The sequence below is a fragment of the Stigmatopora nigra genome, chromosome 2 (genome assembly GCF_051989575.1).
Source record: "Stigmatopora nigra isolate UIUO_SnigA chromosome 2, RoL_Snig_1.1, whole genome shotgun sequence".
In the NCBI taxonomy this organism is placed as follows: domain Eukaryota; kingdom Metazoa; phylum Chordata; class Actinopteri; order Syngnathiformes; family Syngnathidae; genus Stigmatopora; species Stigmatopora nigra.
Window position 1 is genome coordinate 561,792 of NC_135509.1, and position 23,071 is coordinate 584,862.

Here is a 23,071-nt window from a genome sequence, read left to right on the forward strand (position 1 = left end):
TTAATGTTGATACTATTGTGTTGTTTTAGGATAAGTCGTAAGCAAATATTGTTCTTTGGGGAAAAACAAACAACATGTCACATGACATGTCATTAAAATTCAACTCAGAAGTGCCGTCTCCTAAAAAAGCTAAATAAGATTAATTGATGACTACAATGTCAAAATTCAAGCCAATTCAGAGGGGGGGGGGCGTAGGTAAACAAAGAGACTTCCTGTGGCCGTTTTTTTTTTTTTGTCTTTTCCTGTCGTGTGTGTGAGAGCACACGTTGTCCAGCGGGTCACACTGTATCGTTCCTCTGTGGCTTCTTTACCAAGTTAACTCACATTTGGACTTCCCGATCAGCAGCATGGAGCCACACACTTTTGTCATCCTGGAAAACTACATCGGAGGCCAATTCGTCCCCTGCGCCGATCACCTGGACTCGTACGACCCGTCTACGGGGGAGGTGTACTGCAAAGTGCCGGACAGCGGCCCACCTGAGGTAATAAGATTCAGACACTCAGTAGAAAATACTACACACAATGCTCTTATTCACATATTCCATTTTCATCATACATTTTTGGGGTCTTTGAATTTAAAAGTGGTGTCCAAAAATGGTAGAAACCTTTGATCTGAGTCCAACCAACAGGCCAGTCAATCATTAAAAGCTCACCAGGGCTTCACGTTAACAGTGGATGTAGTGCAGTGAAATATGGGAAAATATTGTAATAATGTCACAGTTTTATTTACTTGTTTTTTACACACAAATGACTGGTACCGAGTCCAACTGGGAGGATCAATGTATAAAGCCTATGATTCAGGGTATAGAGCTATGGCCTGTTAAGCCACAGGAGGGCGACAAAGCAGACATTTCAAAAAAGTCACCCATTATTAATGTATTATACTATATTTGGCCCACAATAAAAATTCTGAAAGGTACCCATGTAGAAATATACACTGGTAGACAACTTAGACAGAGATTTTCATTTAAAAAAAATATGATTTTGATCTCCTTTTCCATCAGGTGGAGGCGGCGGTGCACGCGGCCAAGGAGGCTTTCCCGGGGTGGGCGGCACGCAGCCCGGAACAGAGGGCCCAGGTCCTTAACAAGTTGGCCGACTTGATGGAGGCCCGCTTGGAGGAGTTTGCGCGGGCCGAGTCCAAAGACCAAGGTGAGATGACAGAGCCATGTGGTAGACCTCTTGCGGATGTGATTGGACCAAAGTCCAATCCATGATTTCATTGTTTTGACGGAATTTTTTTGTCCAAAACCTGCAGGCAAAACCTTGACGTTCGCCCGGACGGTGGACATTCCGCGCTCGATCTACAACTTGCGCTTCTTTGCATCTTCGATATTACACCACACCAACGAAGGCAGCCAGATGGACCACTTGGGCTGCCTCAACTACACGGTGCGATGCCCCGTGGGAGTCGGTAAGTCTGGCCGCCTATCAATAGCTATGCTAGTGCTGACTCCAGATTTTCACTCCACTTTGACTTTAATAGTCAAGTTAACGCTGTAATTTCTTCTTACCTAAAAGTGATTGTGCAGTAATGGTTAATGTAGACCCAGACATGGCCGTGACTAAGCAAATCATTTTGTTGTTGTTGTGGTAGCTGGGCTCATCAGCCCTTGGAATCTTCCCCTGTACCTGCTGACGTGGAAGATCGCCCCCGCCATCGCGGCGGGCAACACGGTGGTGGCCAAACCCAGCGAGATGACCTCGGTCACCACCTGGATGATGTGCAAGCTGATGCGGGAAGCCGGTAGGAAACGCCTCCCCGGACGGGGATGCCGTGGACGCCGCTAAGCTAAAATGTCAACCGTTCCAGGGGTTCCTCCCGGCGTGGTCAACGTGGTGTTCGGGACGGGGCCCCGCGCCGGAGACGCCCTGGTGGGCCACCCCGACGTGCCCCTGGTCTCCTTCACGGGCTCCACGGCCACCGCCCGGCTCATCACCGAGCGCGGCGCCCCCTATTGCAAAAAACTGTCGCTGGAGCTGGGCGGCAAGAACCCGGCCATTGTTTTCGCCGACGCCGACTTGGACCTCTGCGTCCAGACCACCGTTCGTTCCAGCTTCTCCAATCAGGTGAGTGAGTTGGAAATTGGGGTGTTGTGGGCAAAACTGTCCGCTGGAGGGCGTTAAGGATCTTTTGGAAATCAATGGGTCATTCGATTAGATTAACTTTATTCATACTGTACTCGGGAAATTCACTCTCCCATTAGCAACAAAGTGAGAACACAGACAAAAGAAATTGTAGGCATAAATAAATAGGTCATAAGTAAATAAATAAGTGAGCCTGTTACATGAATTATATATAGAAGTATTTGTATGTGTATATTTATACATAATATATATTTTTTAAAGGGGTGTGACGGACAAGATTAGCCGCCGGGTGGCGCTAAAGATCGTTAGCTAAGAAATAGCCAATTGGATTAATGAATGAATTGAAAATGTCTTGACCAGGGAGAAATCTGCTTGTGCACCAGCCGCATTTACGTGGAGGAAAGTATTTACCCGACTTTCTTGGAGAAGTTTGTGGCCGCCGCCAGGAAGTGGAAGACGGGCGCGCCCTCTGACCCCGCCAGCAGCAACGGCGCGCTCGTCAGCAAAGAGCATTTGGACAAGGTATACTCTCCTTCCAATTCTTCTTTTTAAAATGAGTACTTTGACGCGGCCTGTTTTCCCCAGGTGCGCTCTTTCGTGGCCCTGGCCCGAGCCGAGGGCGCCACGGTACACTGCGGCGAGGGCGTGGACCCGCTGCACCTCCCTCCGCGCAACGCCGGCGGCTACTTCATGGGCGCCACCGTCGTCTCGGGCGTCTCCCGGACATCCCGCCTGACGCAGGAGGAGATCTTCGGCCCGGTGGCCTGCGTGGCGCCCTTCCGGGACGAGGAGGGGGCCCTGGCCGAGGCCGACGGCGTGCGCTACGGGCTGGCCGCCGTGGTGTGGACCCGCGACCTGGCCCGGGCGCACCGCGTGGCCGCCCGCCTGCGGGCCGGCCTGGTCTGGGCCAACTGCTGGATGGTGCGGGATCTGCGCATGCCCTTTGGCGGCGTCAAGAGCTCCGGCGTGGGCAGGGAAGGCGACAAGGATTCCTACCGCTTCTTCACCGACGTCAAGACCGTCACCGTCAAGTATTGAAAGGTCACTTCGTCTACAATATGCTAGCGAGACGGTCAATAGTCCGATATGGCCTTTTAAAAAACATAAATTGAATTGATTAGGTTACCGCAATCTAGTGGTCAGAAGCCCCAAAATAAATGCAAAATAGTGTCCACAAAAACCTGTTAAGACTCACCTTTTTTTCTTACAGGGAACACCAAGTTAAATTCATTTATAAAGAGCGAAATGCGTTCCCTTAGTTTCAGTGTGGGAAGTTGCCATTTCAAAGTAACTCTGGTTTGGCAAGTTTAGAAGGCTCTCAGATTCTTATAAAAGAAGAATAAAACTGGAGCCGAGTGAGTACCTTTGCTAGCTTCCAATGGGCCTGCGTCATCTGGCGTGTTGGCATTTACAGATTAGAACATGCGAAATATTCCCCTAGCGGACTTTGTCCCCTTTTCCCACGTCGCGGGCCCAAGTCCGACACTGGAGATTTTTGCTCCTGTGCTGCCCACATTAACTCGGGCAAGCAAACTTGCCTAATGACCTCAAGTGACCTGACTGGCCACCGATTGGCTCCTGGTGCCACCACCGTACAAACAAGTCGTTTGCCATATTAAAAAAGATAATGTCTCATTGAGGCATAAGTAGATTTGCTAAATTTATCCCAAAAATTTGAAGTCTCAAATTGTTCTGCTTTTTTCTCCCATATTAATGATTAATCATTTGTCGTCACAGACTGGAAGCTACGCATTTCCCCTTCCATTGATGTCAGCGGAGCCCCTTCGCCATTGGCCGGATCCAGACGCACACCCCGCCAAGTCCCGCCCCCCTCTAATGTAAACAGCGGCGACGACGCACGAGGCGGTTACGTTGACCCCCAGAATGTCCCAAATGGCGTCAGACAAACCAATCGATGGGTAAATATTAGCCAAAGCTTTCCAGGGCCCCATCGCAGGATGACATTTGTGAAAACATGAGATTGATCAAATGGCCTCTTATTCTTTCAGGCCCTCCCACTCCAGATGGATTGGACTTGTAGTCATGTCAATGGCCCCGAAACGTGATCCTTCAACGCCGGCCTTCCCAGGTAACTAATTGAAAAAGTAAATATTCTAAGTAAAGATTCTTGATGAATCAAATATCAGCTTAATCTCATTGGATTGGACATCTATTGCCGTCAGCGGCATTGAAAAGTGAACATGGACCCTCCGTCCGTCCGTCCGTCCGTCCGTCCGGTTTTGGCGAGCGTCCGGCAGACGACGAGGCACCGCGTTTCCTGCGCGGCTATTCTTTGGGTACGCGTCAAAACAATAGTCCAATAAAACAAACGTGGCTGGATGGGAGGGGCCTTGGCGCCGTCTTTTCCTATTGGATGACACTTGGTGGCTCACACTAGCTATTTCCAGACGCGTCTTTTGGATGCGCATTGTCTTGTCGTCTGCCCGCCTCCTTTATTGTCCGCTTCCCCTTTGGGGGGAGGGAGGGAGGGCTGGCGTTTCCTGGCGCCACCACGGGCCACCGCCAGCCAACAATGGGAGGCATCGCCGTCGCCCCTTTTAGCGGCGGCGTAGGATCAGTGCGAGTAGACGTCCCTCCGTAAATTGCATTTAAAAAGATAATAATCAACTGGCTGCACTAGATGTCCAATCCAATGGAAGTGGAAGTTTGGCAGTGAATGAATGCTCATTTAAAGGCAAACATTGTGTTGAAAGCTCGTTTCAGCACACATTTGTTGTCACTTCAATGTAAACATTGAACATTGAATTTCCCCACTTCGTCAAAACAGATGCAGCCACTTCAAAAAAAACAACGATACAAATTTTTTGAAGCGATAACAATGCAGTGTTTTAACGACATGATGCAAGATTTGGAGATTTGACAAAGAACCTGTCCAACCAGAAAGCTCCTTCTTAAAAATGTTTAAGATTAGAATCACGCCAGCGATGTGAAATGCGACAACATTGATTGGCCACCTACGTAAAATGCTCCAAAATGCCGTTATGCAAGCGGCGCCTTAACGTGAGGATTCAAAAGCGCTCTTGCGTCATTTGCCTAAAATGTTTTTTTCATTCATTCGGTTATTTTTTATGTCTTAATGCCATTTCCATTCATTTAGTAAGTCTTCAAATGTGAACCGAAATATGAATCCTCTGTCAATGTCCCCTGATGAAATAATATCTATCTCTTGTACATTGTAGTCAATTGAAATAACCTGGGTCCCATCCAAACCGCAGCCGACTATCAGCTACCAATAGATGACGTCATTCTCTCTCTCTCTCGCTTAGCCATCGCCTCCTCCTCTTCCTCCTCCTCATCTCCCTCTCATCCGCCCGCCGGCGCCAAAAGCATCCCTCCCGTCTTGCACGGCTCTTTGGGGGCTCCCGCCGCCTCCGACCGTCCGTCACCCTGGGATCGACGGAGGATGGCACGTCGGCCGCTATGTCACCGAGAGCTGGAGGAGGAGGAGGATGCGAAAAGGCCACGTTCTCCTTCAAAAAGTGCTCGGCCTTTCAGTTTGTCAAGAAGAAGGTGAATTGGAATGACGTCAGCCGTCCCGTCGTCGCTTAACGCCACGCCGCACGCCATAACGTCGTTCATTAGTTTGTCAACAAGATGGGACACTTCAAAAATATAGGATAAAAAAAAGGAAATTCCTTGCATGGAAAAAAAACATCAAAACCGAAAATTAAAATAGAATGATATTTGATTGATCCATGGTCGTCGTACACAGCCACGAAATGGGAATATGTTTCAATATTTTTGGAATTGGCATTTTTCCTGTTACATGAATTTGATGCATTACTCATATCCATCTATTTTTTTGCAGGTGCGCCGATGGATGAAAAACCCGAAAGTCAATACGGAGAAAGCGGCCCGCCTCAGGAGCCCGCTATCCGACGAGGCGCGCCGCCATCGCCACGGGGACCCCGCCTCCTCGGAGTCGTCGGTGGGATGCGAGCGGGGCAAAAGTGCCAAGGTCATATTCGTCGTCCATGTACTTTTCAATTCTGATACCCAAACTTAACTTTTTTTTTCTTGCAGGTGAGGAAGCGGACCATGGCGTCGCAACCAGAGCACCGAGCCGAGGAAAAAGACATCCGGGGGTCCCGCCTTTTGCCGGGCGCGCCCCCTTCGTGTTGGGCCTACGGCGGCCATGACGCGTGGCGGCCCCGACAACGTGCACAGGCAAGTAGAGTTAATAGATTGTTTTTTTTAAATTTATTTTAAAGTTCCTCATCCCCTCCCTCCGAATCTGCCGTTGTTAATTGGAAAAGAAAAACATTTGGTTTATTATTAGTACACAATTGAATTTCTCGGCGGGTGAAGATATTCGGAGAAAAGGGCTGTCCGTCAAACGTCAGCAAACGTTTGCACGCAGGCAGGCACGTGCCAATAGGAGGCCAGGAATTGTCAACAACAAGTTGACAGAAAGCCGGCGTGTCTCAGCTCGTCTTTCCGTGATCACCGACGCCCCAAAAACGTCAGCCTACTTCTCAAACAGAAGAAAAACAACTTGTGATTGGTATCATAATTCCAAAAATTGGACCTTCAAAATCTTTCATATTTATGCTCACTAGCCCAATTCAGGTGAAAAGAGGGTGGGGCTATTGTGTCAAGTGGTAGGAGAATTTTGCAATAATATAATAAATGGGATGAAAAAATGATTTAAAATGCAATCAGATTGATTTGAATCTAGAATCTGAAAAGAGTCATACTAACTAAGTCCCTCCCTCCCTCCCCACAGGCTTTGGACATTTTCTACCACAATGATTCAGAAGTAGACGACCACCGTTGCCTGGGCGACAGCGGTAAGAATAAAGCGGGTTGTTGTGACGGCGCTGACCGAGCTCATTGTTGCCCCGCACAATGACGCCGGCCGGTGCTGGTCGCGGCGACCAATCGGGAGGCGCAAAGAAGCCCAATCATTGTGAATGGGCCAGAGTTGCATTTAGCGTACATTTGTTTTCATTTTTACACTGGTGTTCCCCACACACTATTATTTCTACTGTAAACATTATAATAATATAATGTAAAATTATTGCGATTATAACAATATACGCTTTTAAGTCAGCATAAAGCTGCTTTAATTCATTTTCCTCCAAAGAACTACGTGGGGCCCTTTGCCGTGGCCGCCTCTCCAAATTCCAACGTTTCCGTTGAGCTCCTTGAACGCAGCAAAAGGAAGGCGGGACTTGGCCGCCTTCGAGGCTCGCAAGAAAGTAGCAAAAGAGAAAGAGGGGAAGGAAAGAAAAAAAGAAAAAGGAAAAGGAAGAAAAAAAAATAGAAAGGGACTCCGATGAAAGTCTCCTCCTGGTTTAGGAATGCGTCCCAGTGTGCTCACCTCTCGGAGCCCACCTTAACTCTCCGTCGCGGATCTTGCATCCTCCTTATGAAAGACAGCACCGCCGTTTTAACGAGTGAGTACGACTTTAACACGATCGTCTCTTTACAAACAAACTAAAAGAACTAGAAAAAAAGATTATTGTCCACTTGTAAAGGATGTATAATAGACTTTTGTAGGGGGGTGTTACGTAAGAGGGCAGTAACCTACTTTACGGATTACACGCAAACGCTCCATTCCCACACGAATAGGCTGTACGTATTGGCAAACTAATCAGATTGCACAGGTCAGATCAACTTTTTGGTAAATACTTCTTAAATCATGTCTATTTTCATTTATCTTCGGTAGGACATTTAATTGTACGTCGGGCGTCTCTATCGCAGTTATTTGAAGCGCTTGTTATACTTGATGTAGGACAAAGTAAACGTGGCCTTCCTGATGATATCGGTCAGGATAAAGTTTATCTAGCTTGCATAATAATGACACTGGGCACTGTACGTAGAGGGTTTTTTTTCCTTTCGTTGAACTAGTGTATGTTGATGTCCCCAGTTATCCCCTCACTCTGTACTTTTCCACTACCATCCACTTTTTTTGCATCAGTGCACCCCCCCCCCCCTTCCCTCCGATCTTCTATTCAGACTTTCCCCCTTATATTTTCTTCTCTGCATGTGTCACTGTGTTGTTGTTATAGAGCCGTAACTGACGGGTCATGTTTCATGATTTACTTGATTATGGGCTTAGATTGTACCAACAATAGACTGAAATGTAGGAAATGTGCACTTTACCTATGCACGCCGCACCCAGTGAATGAAAGGAATGGAACGTTTGGTTTTTTTGTGCTACCTGTTGTGAAATTCTACCTCGTGAAGTAACAATAGGCCGTAAACGTCCCCTTTAAAAAGTTAATGCGTAAATGGGAAATAATCAAAGTGTATTAAATTTCAAATGCAACTTATTCTAGAGTTTTATCGAATACCGATACACACAGATTACCCAGTTTTGCGCTAGTTTTCTTTTTTAATTGAACACATCTAGGCTTTATGTTTTCTGTTATCGTACGCTTTATGATGTCCTTTGTTATTTACGGACACATCTGTTTTTTCCCTCTTTTAGAGTCGTCCCGTTTAAGTATCGCTTATTGACGGCCCGTCAAACGAACATTTTGTTACTGTTATTCGACACCAAGCACGCGATAGAGAGCGAAGGCGTGTCGCCCCTTTCGATTGGTCCTCTTCCCGGCGCGCTTAGTCCAATCCGATTGTTTAGTCCCGCCTACCCGGAAGTTGAACTCCCTCCCCCTGCGCTTTGGTCTTAAAAGCAAGGAATCCACTTTGAAGGCCATGACATACTTACTTACTTTGTGGCTAACATGACCATTAAAAGAAGTCCAGGGGAGCCGGAGATGACTTATTCCAAGTCTAAAGGGCTCGTGGCCTTAGTTAGTGGTACGCAACTGGATCCTTGCTCTTGGAATATATTGTCCAAAAGTGGATTGACCTGAGTGTTTTTGTTTTTTTCTTTTCTTGCAGCTTTCATGAAGCAGAGGAAGATGGGTTTGAACGATTTTATTCAGAGGCTGGCCACCAACGCGTACGCTTGCAAACAGTGAGTATACTTTTTTTTGTGTGTCCTTGCTATTCATAACTCTTATCTGATCGAAAAAAAAATGAAAGCCCCCATAGACATCTGCATGTGCTTTTTCAAATTCAGATAAAACAACACAGTATTGGTCCTTGATGTCAGAGGATTAAGTATCTTGAATGTTTTGTTGTCTTTGTAGTCCGGAAGTGCAGTCCATTCTGAACTTGAGTCCTGCACCGGATGCTGAATTGATGAGCAGCACGCCTTCTCCTCCCGTGAGTCAGTCAGACTAGTCTTATGTAAAAATAACAATACTTCTGTGGCAAATACAAGTGCAACTATAGTAAACCTTTTTTTGCTTACAAAACGACATAGTATAGTAAGGCTTTTTATCGCAAAAAACGACATAGTACAGTAAGGCTTTTTATGGCAAAAAAAACGACCTAGTATAGTAAGGCTTTTTATCGCTAAAAAACGACATAGTATAGTAAGGGTTTTTATCGCAAAAAAAGGACATAGTATAGTAAGGCTTTTTATTGCAAAAAACGACATAGTATAGTAAGGCTTTTTATCGCAAAAAAACAACATAGTATAGTAAGGCTTTTTTTCGTTAAAAAACGACATAGTATAGTAAGGCTTTTTTTCGTTAAAAAACGACATAGTATAGTAAGGCTTTTTTTCGTTAAAAAACGACATAGTATAGTAAGGCTTTTTCTTCAAAAACACGACATAGTATAGTAAGGCTTTTTATGGCCAAAAACGACATAGTATAGTAAGGCTTTTTATCGGAAAAAAACGACATAGTATAGTAAGGCTTTTTTCTTCGAAAAAACGACATAGTATAGTAAGGCTTTTTGTGGCAAAAAAACGACATAGTATAGTAAGGCTTTTTATCGAAAAAACGACATAGTATAGTAAGGCTTTTTATTGCAAAAAAACGACATAGTATAGTAAGGCTTTTTTTCCCTAAAAAACGACATAGTATAGTAAGGCTTTTTTTTTCGTTAAAAAACGACATAGTATAGTAAGGCTTTTTATCGCAAAAAAACGACATAGTATAGTAAGGCTTTTTATGGCAAAAAAACGACATAGTATAGTAAGGCTTTTTGTGGCAAAAAAACGACATAGTATAGTAAGGCTTTTTGTGGCAAAAAAACGACATAGTATAGTAAGGCTTTTTATCGAAAAAACGACATAGTATAGTAAGGCTTTTTATTGCAAAAAAACGACATAGTATAGTAAGGCTTTTTTTCCCTAAAAAACGACATAGTATAGTAAGGCTTTTTACCGCAAAAAAACGACATAGTATAGTAAGGCTTTTTATGGCCAAAAACGACATAGTATAGTAAGGCTTTTTATCGCAAAAAAAACGACATAGTATAGTAAGGCTTTTTATGGCCAAAAACGACATAGTATAGTAAGGCTTTTTATCGCAAAAAAACGACATAGTATAGTAAGGCTTTTTTTCGTTAAAAAACGACATAGTATAGTAAGGCTTTTTTTCGTTAAAAAACGACATAGTATAGTAAGGCTTTTTTTCGTTAAAAAACGACATAGTATAGTAAGGCTTTTTCTTCAAAAACACGACATAGTATAGTAAGGCTTTTTATGGCCAAAAACGACATAGTATAGTAAGGCTTTTTATCGGAAAAAAACGACATAGTATAGTAAGGCTTTTTTCTTCGAAAAAACGACATAGTATAGTAAGGCTTTTTGTGGCAAAAAAACGACATAGTATAGTAAGGCTTTTTATCGAAAAAACGACATAGTATAGTAAGGCTTTTTATTGCAAAAAAACGACATAGTATAGTAAGGCTTTTTTTCCCTAAAAAACGACATAGTATAGTAAGGCTTTTTTTTTCGTTAAAAAACGACATAGTATAGTAAGGCTTTTTATCGCAAAAAAACGACATAGTATAGTAAGGCTTTTTATGGCAAAAAAACGACATAGTATAGTAAGGCTTTTTGTGGCAAAAAAACGACATAGTATAGTAAGGCTTTTTATCGAAAAAACGACATAGTATAGTAAGGCTTTTTATTGCAAAAAAACGACATAGTATAGTAAGGCTTTTTTTCCCTAAAAAACGACATAGTATAGTAAGGCTTTTTACCGCAAAAAAACGACATAGTATAGTAAGGCTTTTTATCGCAAAAAAACGACATAGTATAGTAAGGCTTTTTATCGCAAAAAAAACGACATAGTATAGTAAGGCTTTTTATGGCAAAAAAACGACATAGAATAGTAAGGCTTTTTGTGGCAAAAAAAACGACATAGTATAGTAAGGCTTTTTATCGCAAAAAAACGACATAGTATAGTAAGGCTTTTTATGGCCAAAAACGACATAGTATAGTAAGGCTTTTTGTCGTTAAAAAACTACATAGCATAGTAAGGCTTTTTACCGCAAAAAAACGACATAGTATAGTAAGGCTTTTTATGGCCAAAAACGACATAGTATAGTAAGGCTTTTTATCGCAAAAAAACGACATAGTATAGTAAGGCTTTTTATCGCAAAAACACGACATAGTATAGTAAGGCTTTTTATGGCCAAAAACGACATAGTATAGTAAGGCTTTTTTATCGCAAAAAAACGACATAGTATAGTAAGGCTTTTTATCGCAAAAAAAACGACATAGTATAGTAAGGCTTTTTATCGGAAAAAAACGACATAGTATAGTAAGGCTTTTTATCGCAAAAACACGACATAGTATAGTAAGGCTTTTTATGGCCAAAAACGACATAGTATAGTAAGGCTTTTTTATCGCAAAAAAACGACATAGTATAGTAAGGCTTTTTATCGCAAAAAAAACGACATAGTATAGTAAGGCTTTTTATCGGAAAAAAACGACATAGTATAGTAAGGCTTTTTATTGCAAAAAAACGACATAGTATAGTAAGGCTTTTTTTCCCTAAAAAACGACATAGTATAGTAAGGCTTTTTATCGCAAAAAAACGACATAGTATAGTAAGGCTTTTTATGGCCAAAAACGACATAGTATAGTAAGGCTTTTTATCGCAAAAAAACGACATAGTATAGTAAGGCTTTTTATCGCAAAAAAACGACATAGTATAGTAAGGCTTTTTATGGCCAAAAACGACATAGTATAGTAAGGCTTTTTATCGCAAAAAAACGACATAGTATAGTAAGGCTTTTTATCGCAAAAAAACGACATAGTATAGTAAGGCTTTTTATGGCCAAAAACGACATAGTATAGTAAGGCTTTTTATCGCAAAAAAACGACATAGTATAGTAAGGCTTTTTATCGCAAAAAAACGACATAGTATAGTAAGGCTTTTTATTGCAAAAAAACGACATAGTATAGTAAGGCTTTTTTTCCCTAAAAAACGACATAGTATAGTAAGGCTTTTTATCGCAAAAAAACGACATAGTATAGTAAGGCTTTTTATCGCAAAAAAAACGACATAGTATAGTAAGGCTTTTTATCGCAAAAAAACGACATAGTATAGTAAGGCTTTTTATCGCAAAAAAACGACATAGTATAGTAAGGCTTTTTTTCGTTAAAAAACGACATAGTATAGTAAGGCTTTTTTTCGTTAAAAAACGACATAGTATAGTAAGGCTTTTTATTGCAAAAAAACGACATAGTATAGTAAGGCTTTTTTTCCCTAAAAAACGACATAGTATAGTAAGGCTTTTTATCGCAAAAAAATGACATAGTATAGTAAGGCTTTTTTTCATTAAAAAACGGCATAGTATAGTAAGGCTTTTTTTCGTTAAAAAACGACATAGTGTAGTAAGGCTTTTTATCACCAAAAACGACATACTATAGTAAGGCTTTTTATGGCAAAAAAACGACATAGTATAGTAAGGCTTTTTATGGCAAAAAAAAAAACGACATAGTATAGTAAGGCTTTTTATCGCAAAAAACGACATAGTACAGTAAGGCTTTTTATGGCAAAAAAAACGACCTAGTATAGTAAGGCTTTTTATCGCTAAAAAACGACATAGTATAGTAAGGGTTTTTATCGCAAAAAAAGGACATAGTATAGTAAGGCTTTTTATTGCAAAAAACGACATAGTATAGTAAGGCTTTTTATCGCAAAAAAACGACATAGTATAGTAAGGCTTTTTTTCGTTAAAAAACGACATAGTATAGTAAGGCTTTTTTTCGTTAAAAAACGACATAGTATAGTAAGGCTTTTTTTCGTTAAAAAACGACATAGTATAGTAAGGCTTTTTACCGCAAAAAAACGACATAGTATAGTAAGGCTTTTTATGGCCAAAAACGACATAGTATAGTAAGGCTTTTTATGGCCAAAAACGACATAGTATAGTAAGGCTTTTTTCTTCGAAAAAACGACATAGTATAGTAAGGCTTTTTGTGGCAAAAAAACGACATAGTATAGTAAGGCTTTTTATCGAAAAAACGACATAGTATAGTAAGGCTTTTTATTGCAAAAAAACGACATAGTATAGTAAGGCTTTTTTTCCCTAAAAAACGACATAGTATAGTAAGGCTTTTTTTTCGTTAAAAAACGACATAGTATAGTAAGGCTTTTTATCGCAAAAAAACGACATAGTATAGTAAGGCTTTTTATGGCAAAAAAACGACATAGTATAGTAAGGCTTTTTGTGGCAAAAAAACGACATAGTATAGTAAGGCTTTTTATCGAAAAAACGACATAGTATAGTAAGGCTTTTTATTGCAAAAAAACGACATAGTATAGTAAGGCTTTTTTTCCCTAAAAAACGACATAGTATAGTAAGGCTTTTTACCGCAAAAAAACGACATAGTATAGTAAGGCTTTTTATGGCCAAAAACGACATAGTATAGTAAGGCTTTTTATCGCAAAAAAACGACATAGTATAGTAAGGCTTTTTATGGCAAAAAAACGACATAGAATAGTAAGGCTTTTTGTGGCAAAAAAAACGACATAGTATAGTAAGGCTTTTTATCGAAAAAACGACATAGTATAGTAAGGCTTTTTATTGCAAAAAAACGACATAGTATAGTAAGGCTTTTTTTCCCTAAAAAACGACATAGTATAGTAAGGCTTTTTATGGCAAAAAAAACGACATAGAATAGTAAGGCTTTTTGTGGCAAAAAAAACGACATAGTATAGTAAGGCTTTTTTTCATTAAAAAACGACATAGTATAGTAAGGCTTTTTTTCGTTAAAAAACGACATAGTATAGTAAGGCTTTTTATGGCAAAAAAAACGACATAGTATAGTAAGGCTTTTTATGGCCAAAAAAATGACATAGTATAGTAAGGCTTTTTACTTCAAAAAATGACATAGTATAGTAAGGCTTTTTATGGCCAAAAATGACATAGTATAGTAAGGCTTTTTATGGCCTAAAAAAACGACATAGTATAGTAAGGCTTTTTATGGCAAAAAAAACGACATAGTATAGTAAGGCTTTTTATGGCCAAAAAAATGACATAGTATAGTAAGCCTTTTTATGGCCAAAAACGACATAGTATAGTAAGGCTTTTTACTTCAAAAAATGACATAGTATAGTAAGGCTTTTTATGGCCAAAAATGACATAGTATAGTAAGGCTTTTTATGGCCTAAAAAAACGACATAGTATAGTAAGGCTTTTTATTGCAAAAAAAAACGACATAGTATAGTAAGGCTTTTTATGGCAAAAAAAACGACATAGTATAGTAAGGCTTTTTTTCCTGAAAGGACGACATAGTATAGTAAGGCTTTTTTTCCTGAAAGGACGACATAGTATAGTAAGGCTTTTTTCCTGAAAGGACGACATAGTATAGTATGGCTTTTTTCTTTACAAAAAATAACCATGACTCTTGTGATTGAATGTAATTGTTTCTTTCAGGCCAGCCCGACGCAGCAGATCAACTTGGGCCCGTCGTCCAATCCGTCGGCCAAGCCCAACGACTTCCACTTCCTCAAGGTGATCGGCAAAGGCAGCTTTGGCAAAGTCCTGCTGGCTCGCCACCGCTCGGACGAGCAGTTTTACGCCGTCAAGGTGTTGCAGAAGAAGGCCATCCTCAAGAAAAAGGAGGTGGGTGGCTGGCTTTAACGCGGGAGCACCGTGGCGCCCTTTGACCCGACATAATAGCGTCCGTCTTTTCCAGGAGAAACACATCATGTGCGAGCGTAACGTGCTCCTGAAGAACGTCAAGCACCCCTTTCTGGTGGGCCTGCGCTACTCCTTCCAAACCACGGACAAGCTCTACTTTGTGCTGGACTACATCAACGGCGGCGAGGTAAGGCGACGGACGCCAGACGCCAACTCCCACGCCTCCGGGCTAACCTTTGCTATTTTCCGTTGCAGCTCTTCTACCACCTCCAGCGCGAGCGCTGCTTCCTGGAGCCGCGGGCACGCTTCTACGCCGCCGAGATCGCCAGCGCGCTGGGCTACCTGCACTCGCTCAACATCGTTTACCGCGACCTCAAGCCCGAGAACATCCTCCTGGACTCGCAGGGTCACGTGGTCCTCACCGACTTTGGCCTGTGCAAGGAGAACATCGAGCCCGACGGGACCACGTCCACCTTCTGCGGCACGCCCGAGGTAAAGACGTGACGCAGAAGTTGAGTTGCTGGCTTTTTATTAAGAGTACAAGGTTGCTGACAACTTTTCTTCTTCAGTACTTGGCGCCGGAGGTTCTCCACAAGCAGCCGTACGACCGCACGGTGGACTGGTGGTGCCTGGGCGCCGTCCTCTACGAGATGCTTTATGGCCTGGTGAGTGAAGGTCTGCCGTGTCCGCCATCTTCCTCTCCGTGGCTGCGCCTCTAAAGTCCCCGTTCCTTTTCAGCCGCCATTTTACAGCCGCAACACGGCGGAGATGTACGACAACATCCTGAACAAGCCGCTGCAGCTCAAGCCCAACATCTCCAACGCCGCCCGTCACCTGCTGGAAGGCCTCCTGCAGAAAGAACGCAGTCAACGGCTGGGCCGCGTGGACGACTTTGTGAGTGGCGCCCCCCCCCCCCCCCCTTGGACCGTCGCCGCGGCCTTGCTTTTGCGGCCACTTACCCGGCCGGTCGTGTCTCCCCCCGCCCCCAGGTGGAAATCCAAAAGCACGTCTTCTTCTCACCCATCAACTGGGACGAGCTCAACGCCAAGAAGATCACGCCGCCCTTCAATCCTAACGTGGTGAGAGAAAGAATTTAGTGTTGTGCCTTTTGTTCTTCTGTTTGAGTTGTAAAGTGACAACTGATTGGATGAGGGAATCCATCCCAAGCAGCTCTCACATGGTGAGTGGGCACTCTACCACCATCCATCTGAGCTAGGAACCCACCCGACCACGGAGTGGCTCGCTACATGTCCGTTTGACCCGAAAAGAGCAAACTTGTGTCGGTAGACAAAACAGTGTCAAAAGCATAAGTTCCACACTAGGTTTTTGACACTGTCTATTGACACAAGTTCTCCCTTTTCAAGTCAAAGAGACATGTAGTGAGCCAGTCTGTGGTCGGGTGGGTTCCTAGCTCAAATGGATGGTGGTAGAGTGCCCACTCACCTTGTGAGAGGTACATGGATGGATGCCCCCATCCAGCTCAAACACAAGTGACCACCTGCACAATACAGTTAGGCTGCTTTTCAAGTGCTAAATTTGTGTGGAGAATGGCGTAACTCACCTCTCTCTGTCAATTGTCTCTCGGTAGACGGGCCCCAACGACCTGCGGCACTTTGACCCCGAGTTCACCGAAGAACCGGTGCCCAACTCCATCGGCCGCTCGTCCGATAGCGTCCTGGCCACGTCCGGCGTCCAGGAGGCCTTTGCGGGCTTCTCCTATGCCCCGTCGGCCGACTCCTACCTATAAGAGAAAAATAAGGTGATGTTAATAATTTCTATTTGTATGATAGCAAGAGAGAATGTGAATGTTACAGAGGTGCCTTTTTTTTATTTGAAAGTGGCCGCTCATTTTGCACACGTCACTCAATAAGAGAGACGGAGAGACTATCTGCTAAGTCTTAGCGCGGAGCCATCTGGCTTCTATTTAACTTGCTTTGTATATAGAAGACAAGACTAAAAATAATGTGACGTAAAGATGTGTGTTATGTTCATAAGTGTTAAAATGTACATTGTAAAATTGGAAGGTGTTTGTGACTAATGGTGATCCAGCAATAAAACAACCATGTGTACTATGACTATGTTTCTGCTACTCCTTATTTTTTAGAGGATGGTGGCCCAGTGGATAAGTCATCAGTCTCCCACATCTGTGGTTGTTGGTTCAAATCCCAGTGCAGGCAAAGATTTTCCCAATATTATTCAGTTAAAAGAATAAGTTCTAATGCCTAAGTGTTTAAGTGTGTAAGTATTCAGTGGTGGATGAAATATGCCTAAGTGTGTAAGTATTCAGTGGTGGATCTAATATTTTGTTAAAAAAAATGACTAAGTGTTTAACCCCATTTCCTTGGATAAAACAATAAGTTAAAATGCCTAAGTGTTTAAGTGTGTAAGTATTCAGTGGTGGATGTAATATTTTTTTCAAAAAAAATGACTAAGTGTTTCACCCCATTTCCTTGGATAAAACGTTCAGGTAAAAGTATAAGTATTAATGTTTAAGTGTTTAAGTGTATAAGTATTCAGTGGTGGATGAAACATTTTGTCAAAAAATGACTAAGTGTTTCACCCCCATTTCCTTGGATGTAACGTTTCAACACCCTTGTATAAGTGGGGCACGAGTTGGTGTTGTGGGTTGCACACTCGCCTTTGCACCGAGAGAACGTGAGTTCGCTTCCCGGTGTCGGCGGTTCACTGACCAAGCAAGCGGTCGAGGGTCGGCCGAAGGCCGACCCGAGAACGCCTTTCGCACATACAGGTCCATCAAGTGTCTTCCGAACTGCCGAAGGCAGTTCGGAATATAACCTTTTGCTGAAATGTATGACTAAGTGTTTTATATAAATTCAAAAAAAATTTTTCGTCTACTCACCTACATGGTGCAGTGATCAGTCCAACCACCAGGTGGCTCCAACTTCCCTGGTCATCATTTGAAGGTGGCGCCACCAAGTGGCTCCACCTTCCTTGGTCATCATACTGAAAAAAATGACTTAAGTGTTTCACTCCTAACCCTGTATAATGCCTAAGTGTTTAAATGTATAAGTATTGAGTGGTGGATAAAACATTTTGTCCAAAAAATGACTGAGTGTTTCACTCCTAACCCTGTATAATGCCTAAGTGTTTAAGTGTATAAGTATTGCATGGTGGATGAAACATTTTGTCCAAAAAATGACTGAGTGTTTCACTCCTAACCCTGTATAATGCCTAAGTGTTTAAATGTATAAGTATTGAGTGGTGGATGGATGAAACATTTTGTCCAAAAAATGACTAAGTGTTTCACCCCCATTTCCTTGGATGTAACGTTTCAACACCCTTGTATAAGTGGGGCACGAGTTGGTGTTGTGGGTTGCACACTCGCCTTTGCACCGAGAGAACGTGAGTTCGCTTCCCGGTGTCGGCGGTTCACTGACCAAGCAAGCGGTCGAGGGTCGGCCGAAGGCCGACCCGAGAACGCCTTTCGCACATACAGGTCCCTTCAAGTGTCTTCCGAACTGCCGAAGGCAGTTCGGAATATAACCTTTTGCTGAAATGTATGACTAAGTGTTTTATATAAATTCAAAAAAAAATTTTCGTCTACTCACCTACATGGTGCAGTGATCAGTCCAACCACCAGGTGGCTCCACCTTCCTTGGTCATCATTTAAAGGTGGCGCCACCAAGTGGCTCCACCTTCCTTGGTCATCATTTGAAGATCTTGCCTGCAAATACACAGAAAGAACTAAGTGAAATATAACCTTTTACTGAAAAGTATGACTAAGTGTTTTATATAAATAAAAAATTTTTTTTTCTTGTTCCATTTACTGAACCTCACAGTGTAGTGATCAGCCAACTTTGGCAGTTCGGAATAAATTGTTTTACTGAAAAAAATGACTAAGTGTTTCACTCCTAACCCTGTATAATGCCAAAGTGTTTAAGTGTATAAGTCTTCAGTGGTGGATAAAACATTTTGTCAAAAAATGACTAACTGTTTCACCCCATTTCCTGGGAACGCAGTTCGGAATAAATTGTTTTACTGAAAAAGAATGACTAAGTGTTTCACTCCTAACCCTGTATAATGCCCAAGTGTTTAAGTGTATAAGTCTTCAGTGGTGGATGAAACATTTTGTCAAAAAACGACTAAGTGTTTCACCCCATTTCCTGGGAAGGCAGTTCGGAATATAACCTTTTACTGAAAAGTATGACTAAGTGTTTTATATAAATTAAAAAGTTTTTTTCATCTACTCACCTACATGGTGTAGTGATCAGTCAAACGACAGCAGAGCTTGGCGCCACTAGGTGGCTCCACCTTCCTTGGTCATCATTTGAAGGTGGCGCCACCAAGTGGCTCCACCTTCCTTGGTCATCCCTTGAAGGTCTTGCCTGCAAATACACAGAAAGAACTAAGTGAAAATGTATCTATCACAAGCGGGATACAGGTCTCCCAGACGGGAGTCAGGTGAACAAACCTCTGCACTTTCCTTGGTCATCATTTGAAGGTCTTGACTACTGGCCGCTTGGCTTGGTCAACGGGCCCAGGTTGATCTGCTGTGTCAGAAGGAGAATTCTATTAAATCACAGACTCGTGGGGAAAAAAGCCTTACTATACTATGTCGTTTTTGAAGCAAAAAAAAAAAAAGTTTTACTATATATATACTATGTCGTTTCCCTATATATATACTATGTCGTTTTACTATATATATATATATATATATATATATATATATATATATATATATATATATATATATATATATATATATATATATATATATATATATATATATATATATATATATACTATGTCGTTTTACTATATATATATATATACTATGTCGTTTTACTATAGATATACTATGTCGTTTTACTATATATATACTATGTCGTTTTACTATATATATATATATACTATGTCGTTTTACTATAGATATACTATGTCGTTTTACTATATATATATATATATATATATATACTATGTCGTTTTACTATAGATATACTATGTCGTTTTACTATATATATATATATATATACTATGTCGTTTTACTATAGATATATTATGTCGTTTTACTATAGATATACTATGTCGTTTTACTATATATATACATGGTCGTTGTTATTTTAAAAAAAAAGCCTTACTATACTATGTCGTTTTTTTGTGAAAGAAAGCCTTACTATACATGGTCATTACCAGAAATAAATAAATACATCAAGTGGTCAGATATCACCAATATTACTGGAGTGAGTGTCTTTCCACAATTGGGATTTTGGTTTTATGACAAATGGTCTCTAAAGGAATTTCGAATTGGAATAGTCATCATTGAGCCGTCTTCTTTCCTGTCCTGGCGCGATCTTGGAAACGATTAAAAACACTAAACGCAATTCGATTTGGAGGTGTATGATGACTGCACGTGGAACTATATCTTTAGAGAAACTTGCAATGTAGAAAACGGGAGCATTTCTTACCTTTTCGCCGCCGTGCGTCGAGTGCACAAAAATCAGCCAACTTCAAAACAACAACTTCTTGGTGAACTTTTGTTCGTGTCCTTTAACAAACGTGTCTTGGTTGGAGTTGACCCAAATGAAGCAGTTTAGATCATGCGATTAAAAACCTGAAAAGACGTTTACAAACAAAACAAAGGAAACAGGTCAACAACATGCGGTTTGCTTCCGTGGTCTTTTCCGGTCCGTTTCACTTCCGGCTCTACAATGTGACGTCAATTCCGGGAACGTCCTCGACTCTTTTTTTTATTTTTTTTACTTTGGCTGTGTTAGGCTCTGGCAACCCACACCGCTTTTTCCAGCTTGTGCAATATTAAAGTGGATAAACCATTTTCTATCCAAAGAAGACTCAGACATTTTTCTTGTAAATAGAGACGACTGTCAAGGCTTTACACAAATGGCTGTGTTAAGTGTGCCCAAATGGTGGTGTAGTGGTGCACTCACCTGACTGCTGTGTGGGCAGTTGGGGGTTCAATTCCCAGTTGGGAATCATTTTTCCCTCAAATAAAACAAAAAACATGTTTAGTAAATACTTTCAAATATTCACTAGGTTAAGTGTGGTGACTTTGTGGTGTAGTGGTTCACTCACCTGACTGTCGCGCGGGAGGTTGTGGTTCAAATCCCAGTTGAGAAAAATTTTCCCTAAATTGTTTCTATATATTTGTAGTCATGACCTTGCAATGATGACACAGTGCAGTGTATCCAATTGGTGGTCCAGTGGTTCGCTTACATGACTGCCGTGCGAGCAGTTGGGGGTTCAAATCCTGGTTGCTGTCATTTTTCCCTTAATTAAAAAAAACATGTTTAGTTAAGACTTTCAAATATTCACTAGGGTAAGTGTGGTGACTTTGTGGTGTAGTGGTTCACTCACCTGACCGTTATGCGGGAGGTTGTGGTTCAAATCCCAGTTGAGAAACATTTTCTCTAAATTGTTTCTATATATTTGTAGTCATGACCTTTCAATGATGACACAGTAAAGTGTGTCCAATTGGTGGTCCAGTGGTGCGCTTACATGACTGCCGTCCGAGCAGTTGGGGGTTCAAATCCTGGTTGCTGTCATTTTTCCCTTAATTAAAAAAAAACATGTTTAGTTAAGACTTTCAAATATTCACTAGGGTAAGTGTGGTGACTTTGTGGTCTAGTGGTTCGCTTGCCTGACTACCATATGGGGAGTTGTGGTTCAAATCCCAGTTGGGAACAATTTTCCCTTAATTGTTTCTATATATTTGTGGTCAAGACCTTCCAATAGTGACAAAGTGTCAAGTGTGGCTAATTCGTGGTCCAGTGGTTCACACACCTGACTTTTATGTGGGAAGTTGATGGTTCAAATCCTGGTAAGGAAACATTTTCCCTAAATTGTTTCCATATATTTGTAGTCATGACCTTTCAATAATGACAAAGTGAAGTGTGGCCAATTGGTGTAGTGGTTTGATTACCTGACTGCCGTGCGCGCAGTTGGGGGTTCAAATCCCAGTCAGGAGTCATTTTTCCCTAAAATAAAAAATAAACATGTTAAGTCAATACTTTGCAATAATCACTAGATTAGGTGTGGTGACTTTGTGGTGTAGTGGTTCACTCACCTGACTGCCATACGGGGAGTTGTGGTTCAAATCCCAATTGGGAATCATTTTTTCTTCAAATAAAAACAACTGTGTGTAGTCAAGACTTTCCAACAATCACCAAGTAGAGTGTGGCTGGCTGCATGGTGCAGAGGTTTGTTCACCTGACTACCGTGTGGACTAGTAGGGTTCGAACCCCAGTGACTGCTGATCTAAGACAGACTGATTGTGCCATTTAAAAAGACTCAGGCTCTCTTTCCTTAAATAAAATTATAAAATGACCATGTATAGGGCTATACATGGTCTTTTCTTCCACCACTGATGACTTATTGACTGGGCAACCAGCCGCCAAGAGAAGACAGTAGTATTTGTTGTTTGTACTCAGGGAAAGGGGCGGGACTGACTGGGGATGCAACCCAGAAGCTCAGACACACACACACCCCTATGCCTGTTATAAAGCAATCAGTCAAAACACAGATTGTTTTGCATATTTTTTTCATTCCTGAAACAGCTGCTTCAAGCCTGAAAGACATCAAACCCTAACCTTAACCAAAGCCTAACGCCTAACCCCAACCTAACGGTTAGCATTGTCAACGATGTCCATTCTACACTAAATCTGGCTATTACAACATCATCGTCATATTTATAATCCATCTGAATGCGGATGACGCTCATATCAAGGACCTATCGAATGAAAAATAATGACGAAGGACGAAAAAACACGAGGAATGCCAGGCGAAAAAAGTTAACCAACAAAACCACGTTACCTGCTTGACCCTATCGTAAATTAGTATAGTGTCGTAAAAGACATTTGGGTGAAAATGCAGTGCACTCAATGTTCCGTAAGAGGGCACTGTTAATTATTTTTCTTTCGGCAACTTTTAAAAACTAACGAATTAGTTTTTAAATGACGTTAACATAGTGAACTTCTAATTCTGTCGCACAGCAATGACGCAAGAGAGTACACAAGCAGTCATTTTTGGGGGACGCACAAATCAACATTCAACTCGAGAAACAAAGTCATTGAAT

General features: G+C 41.7%; 2 protein-coding genes and 1 long non-coding RNA gene across 12 annotated transcripts; 2 read left to right on the forward strand and 1 right to left on the reverse strand.

Moving 5' to 3' along the window:
• Positions 1-230: 230 nt before the first annotated feature.
• On the forward strand, positions 231-3,968 carry aldh8a1 (aldehyde dehydrogenase 8 family, member A1). Of its 2 annotated transcripts, XM_077712042.1 has the most exons (8): positions 231-482; positions 1,005-1,152; positions 1,259-1,414; positions 1,598-1,747; positions 1,814-2,070; positions 2,449-2,610; positions 2,674-3,129; positions 3,826-3,968. In XM_077712042.1, exons 1-7 carry the CDS (start codon positions 348-350, stop codon positions 3,124-3,126), a joined length of 1,461 nt encoding a protein of 486 aa, XP_077568168.1. In that variant the 5' UTR covers positions 231-347; the 3' UTR covers positions 3,127-3,129; positions 3,826-3,968. The 2 variants fall into 2 exon arrangements, with proteins under 2 accessions (XP_077568168.1, XP_077568169.1); XM_077712043.1 differs by lacking the exon at positions 3,826-3,968 and having other exon boundaries at positions 2,674-3,262.
• sgk1 (serum/glucocorticoid regulated kinase 1) lies at positions 3,941-17,096 on the forward strand. Of its 6 annotated transcripts, XM_077712036.1 has the most exons (14): positions 3,941-4,007; positions 4,098-4,177; positions 5,918-6,067; positions 6,133-6,276; positions 6,836-6,899; positions 8,962-9,037; positions 9,213-9,288; positions 14,815-15,003; positions 15,077-15,208; positions 15,277-15,513; positions 15,591-15,686; positions 15,760-15,915; positions 16,011-16,100; positions 16,610-17,096. In XM_077712036.1, the coding sequence occupies exons 3-14, from the start codon at positions 5,930-5,932 to the stop codon at positions 16,766-16,768; spliced, it is 1,557 nt and encodes a 518-aa protein (XP_077568162.1). In that variant the 5' UTR covers positions 3,941-4,007; positions 4,098-4,177; positions 5,918-5,929; the 3' UTR covers positions 16,769-17,096. The 6 variants fall into 6 exon arrangements, with proteins under 6 accessions (XP_077568162.1, XP_077568160.1, XP_077568163.1 ...); XM_077712034.1 differs by lacking the exons at positions 3,941-4,007; positions 4,098-4,177 and adding an exon at positions 5,428-5,619; XM_077712037.1 differs by lacking the exons at positions 3,941-4,007; positions 4,098-4,177; positions 5,918-6,067; positions 6,133-6,276; positions 6,836-6,899 and adding an exon at positions 7,276-7,508.
• Positions 15,534-22,921, reverse strand: LOC144193259 (uncharacterized). 4 transcript variants are annotated; one of them, XR_013325700.1, is made up of 12 exons: positions 22,064-22,921; positions 21,920-21,974; positions 21,355-21,549; positions 21,073-21,267; positions 20,928-20,982; positions 20,448-20,593; positions 19,454-19,532; positions 19,234-19,367; positions 17,882-18,706; positions 16,583-16,762; positions 15,981-16,092; positions 15,534-15,870 (listed from the first exon to the last, which is right to left on the reverse strand). It is a non-coding gene; the product is annotated as an uncharacterized LOC144193259 (long non-coding RNA). The 4 variants fall into 4 exon arrangements; XR_013325699.1 differs by having other exon boundaries at positions 17,882-17,985; positions 18,591-18,706; positions 20,928-21,267; positions 22,064-22,917; XR_013325698.1 differs by having other exon boundaries at positions 20,928-21,267.
• Between the last annotated feature and the right edge of the window lie 150 nt (positions 22,922-23,071).